The following is a 5,000-nucleotide window of genomic DNA, read 5'->3' as shown; positions in this document are numbered from 1 at the left end:
TCCTAGGTGACAGAGGAGGTCTCCTTTCTCTGGCATGTCTCCTAGGTGACAGAGGAGGCCTCCTTTCTCTGGCATGTCTCCTAGGTGACAGAGGAGGCCTCCTTTCTCTGGCATGTCTCCTAGGTGACAGAGGAGGCCTCCTTTCTCTGGCATGTCTCCTAGGTGACAGAGGAGGTCTCCTTTCTCCGGCATGTCTCCTAGGTGACAGAGGAGGTCTCCTTTCTCTGTCATGTCTCCTAGGTGACAGAGGAGGCCTCCTTTCTCTGGCATGTCTCCTAGGTGACAGAGGAGGTCTCCTTTCTCTGGCATGTCTCCTAGGTGACAGAGGAGGTCTCCTTTCTGTTCCTCTCCCCATTCTTTATCTCTGTTTCTGGAGCGGTCCTTTACCTCCACCCCCTCCTCTCTCCTTCTGTCTCTCCTCTCTCCTTCTCCCTTGCCTCACTCCTCTCTCCTTCTGTCTCTCCTCTCTCCTTCTCTCCTTCCTCACTCCTCTCTCCTTCTGTCTCTCCTCTCTCCTTCTCCCTTGCCTCACTCCTCTCTCCTTCTGTCTCTCCTCTCTCCTTCTCCCTTGCCTCACTCCTCTCTCTCTCTGTGTTCTTTCAAGGTCCATAGCCTCGGCTCCACCTTTTCAACTCGGCTTCTCAGAGGCTCTACTTAGTGGCGAGTGAATTGGAACCATTGCTATCAGTGTGATGGAGTAGGGGGGAGGAGGTGAGAGAGGAGGTGCAAAGCGTGAACATTAAATGGCTGGGGGGGGCGTTGTTGAAGCATGGAGGGTGAAGCAAAAGGGGGCCCCCACAAAGAAGGGGGTCAGACATACAAGACCGTTTCACCGTAGAGCAAAAGAAAGAGCGAGCGAGCGAGCGAGAAGAAAACAGGTGAGAGGAGGAGAGGGAAGAAAAGTGTTCAGGTCACAAGGCCCCTCCACCTGCTACTCACCATGACAGAGAGACAGAGAGAAGACGAGAGAAGACGAGAGAAGAGGAGGAGACAAGAGTAGAGGAGAGAGGTACGGAGAAGAGTGGAGAGGAGAGAGAAGAGGAACAAAAGAATGAGAGAGAGAGAGACAGCGAGAGAGACAGCGAGAGAGACAGCGAGAGAGAGAGAGAGAGACAGCGAGAGAGAGAGAGAGAGAGAGACAGCGAGAGAGAGAGAGAGACAGCGAGAGAGAGAGACAGCGAGAGAGAGAGAGACAGCGAGAGAGAGAGAGACAGCGAGAGAGAGAGAGACAGTGAGAGAGAGAGAGACAGCGAGAGAGAGAGACGGAGAGAGAGAGAGAGACAGAGAGACAGCGAGAGAGGGAGAAAAGAGGAGGAAAAGAGAGAGAGAGAGACAGCGAGAGAGAGAGAGACAGAGAGAGAGGGAGAAAAGAGGAGGAAAAAGAGAGACTGCCTCACCATAAACAGGTCTCTAGCTCCAATGTCAATCGCCAGCAGGAAGGCCTTCTCAAAGCGCTGATGTCTACAGACAGAACATGATTATAAACTGTATTATAAGACATTAACACATTAAAAAGCATTATACCTGCAGGTTGAGTTAAGTGTTTGAGATTTTCTGTACAGACAGTTAAAAAGTATATGAAGATGCACACACCAACAAAATTAACACAGTAATTATATATTTTTGCATTTTAAATGCAACCTTTATTTAACTAGGCAAGTCAGTTAAGAACAAATTCTTATTTACAATCCTAGGAACAGTGGGTTAACTGCTTTGTTCAGGGGCAGAACAACAGATTTTTACCTTGTCATCTCGGGGATCCGATATTGCAACCTTTCGGTTACTGGCCCAACGCTCTAAACACTAGGCTACCTGCCGCCCCAGTAATGATTATATATACACCAAGAAAATTAACCCAGTAATGAGTATATATACACCAACAAATTAACACAGTAATGAGTATATATACACCAACAAATTAACCCAGTAATGAGTATATATACACCAAGAAAATTAACCCAGTAATGAGTATATATACACCAACTAAATTAACCCAGTAATGAGTATATATACACCAAGAAAATTAACCCAGTAATGAGTATATATACACCAAGAAAATTAACCCAGTAATGAGTATATATACACCAACACATTAACCCAGTAATGAGTATATATACACCAACAAATTAACCCAGTAATGAGTATATATACACCAACAAATTAACCCAGTAATGAGTATATATACACCAACACATTAACCCAGTAATGAGTATATATACACCAACAAATTAACCCAGTAATGAGTATATATACACACCAACAAATTAACCCAGTAATGAGTATATATACACCAACACATTAACCCAGTAATGAGTATATATACACCAACAAATTAACCCAGTAATGAGTATATTTACACCAACAAATTAGGTATCTTAAGGAATACCTAGGATAGGATAAAGTAATCCTTCTCACCCCCCCCCCCCCTTAAAAGTTTTAGATGCACTATTGTAAAGTGGCTGTTCCACTGGATGTCATAAGGTGAATGCACCAATTTGTAAGTCGCTCTGGATAAGAGCGTCTGCTAAATGACTTAAATGTAAATGTAAATGTAACCCAGTAATGAGTATATATACACCAACTAAATTAACCCAGTAATGAGTATATATACACCAACAAATTAACCCAGTAATGAGTATATATACACCAACAAATTAACCCAGTAATGAGTATATATACACCAACAAATTAACCCAGTAATGAGTATATATACACCAACAAATTAACCCAGTAATGAGTATATATATAGTTGCTGTAAAACCTGCCATCACTACATTGGTCCACAGCGTTCTTGTTGTAAAACCTGCCATCACTACAGTGGTCCACAGTGTTCTTGTTGTAAAACCTGCCATCACTACAGTGGTCCAGTGTTCTTGTTGTAAAACCTGCCATCACTACAGTGGTCCAGTGTTCTTGCTGTAAAACCTGCCATCACTACAGTGGTCCACAGCGTTCTTGTTGTAAAACCTGCCATCACTACAGTGGTCCAGTGTTCTTGTTGTAAAACCTGCCATCACTACAGTGGTCCAGTGTTCTTGTTGTAAAACCTGCCATCACTACAGTGGTCCACAGTGTTCTTGTTGTAAAACCTGCCATCACTACAGTGGTCCACAGTGTTCTTGTTGTAAAACCTGCCATCACTACAGTGGTCCAGTGTTCTTGTTGTAAAACCTGCCATCACTACAGTGGTCCAGTGTTCTTGCTGTAAAACCTGCCATCACTACAGTGGTCCACAGTGTTCTTGCTTAGCTAGTTCCCTTCACATCTGCCTTTTTCCATTTTCTCTCTTTGGCAAGCAGAGCCTTCTCTGGCATCCCTCCTTTTCTCTCTCCCTTATCACCCACCTGCATTCATCCCTTGTTCAACATCAAATGAAAATGCTTCTCTTTGGTTGAGTTAGTTTCATGTTGGCTCTGGCCTGGAGAAGTTGAGGAGTATTGTACTGAGTAGATACTCAGCCTCCCAACTCTAATCTCTATAAATGGGGAGAGACCCTCTTTTCAATTATCTGTGTGTGTGTGTGTGTGTGTGTGTGTGTGTGTGTGTGTGTGTGTGTGTGTGTGTGTGTGTGTGTGTGTGTGTGTGTGTGTGTGTGTGTGTGTGTTTGAGAGCAAGAGAACACATCGTTATCATCATTACCAACCAAATGTCTTTCATTCTGAATTGATCGACTCAGTGCTGTTAGCTACTTACTTTATTAACTAATGTACAAAAAACATTTTTTAAACTCCCTTGTCTTTTCCTACTAGCACTAATAACTACTTGATTGAGGGAAAATGTGCTTCCTGTGCCTTTGGAAAGTATTCAGACCTCTTGACCTTTTCCACATTTTGTTACGTTACAGCCTTATTCTAGAATGAATTACATAAAACAATTTCCTCATCAATCTCCACACAATACCCCATAGTGACATCACAATACCCCATAATGACATCACAATACCCCATAATGACATCACAATACCCCATAATGACATCCCCATAATGACGAAGCGAAAACAGGTTTTTAGATTTTTTTTGCACATTTATAAATAATAAATAAACAGAAATATCTTATTTACAAAGGTATTCAGACCCTTTGCTATGAGACTCAACATTTAGCTCAGGTGCATCCTGTTTCCATTGATCATCCTTGAGATGTTTCTACAACTTGATTGGAGTCCACCTGGTGTAAATTCAATTGATTGGACATGATTTGGAAAGGCACACACCTGTCTATATAAGGTCCCACAGTTGACATGTCAGAGCAAAGTGCATGTCAGAGCAAAAACCAAGCCATGAGGTCGAAGGAATTGTCTGTAGAGCTCCGAGACAGGATTGTGTCGAGGCACAGGTCTGGGTACCAAATCATTTCTGCAGCATTGAAGGTCCCCAAGAACACAGTGGCCTCCATCATACTTATGTAAATGGAATATTTCAGTTTGTTATTTTTAATACATTTGATAACATTTCTAAAAACCTGTTTTTGCTTTGTCATTATGGGGTATTTTGTCAAGATTGATGAGAAAAAACTACCAATTTAATCCATTTTAGAATAAGGCTGTAACGTAACAAAATGTGGAAAAAGTCAAGAATACTTTCAGAATGCACTGTACTATGACTGACATGTGGTTGTCTCACCTAGCTACAGTATCTTAAACCCAATTAACTGTAAGTCACTCTGGATAAGAGCATCTGCTAAATGACTAAAATGTAAATCTATGACAGAAAATTATGAATGTATTTAAATGAAAGGTGAAAGTATTTTTCCGTTTGGCAGACCTTGGTGGGTGTGGTTAAGTGTATAGGAGGTGTGGTTACCCGAGTGGGTGGGTTATACTGTAGGGGGCTGGGTTACCTGAGTAGGTGGTGGAAGAAGCGTCGGGCGTACTTGCTGATTGGCCCTCTGTATTCTAGAACCACCGAGTCAGAGAGGGGGCGGGGCGGAGCGTAGAACACACCCAGAGCTGCCTCCAACTGGGCTGCAGACAGGAAATAAACATAAATTTCATTGGTTTACTG

At 42.7% G+C, this 5,000-nt stretch overlaps 1 protein-coding gene across 1 annotated transcript in view; it reads right to left on the bottom strand.

The window, feature by feature from the left end:
* wdpcp (WD repeat containing planar cell polarity effector) overlaps positions 1-5,000 on the bottom strand; it is a 257,819-nt gene that overhangs the window by 126,268 nt on the left and 126,551 nt on the right. Inside the window, exons 13-14 of the mRNA XM_071394507.1 lie at positions 4,837-4,960; positions 1,398-1,461 (exon numbers count right to left, since the gene is read on the bottom strand). Of these exons, the coding sequence (XP_071250608.1) occupies positions 1,398-1,461; positions 4,837-4,960 (188 nt within the window). The remainder of the gene's footprint in view (positions 1-1,397; positions 1,462-4,836; positions 4,961-5,000) is intronic.

The sequence above is a fragment of the Salvelinus alpinus genome, chromosome 3, assembly GCF_045679555.1.
Source record: "Salvelinus alpinus chromosome 3, SLU_Salpinus.1, whole genome shotgun sequence".
In the NCBI taxonomy this organism is placed as follows: domain Eukaryota; kingdom Metazoa; phylum Chordata; class Actinopteri; order Salmoniformes; family Salmonidae; genus Salvelinus; species Salvelinus alpinus.
This window is presented reverse-complemented; position numbering and strand designations above follow the sequence as displayed.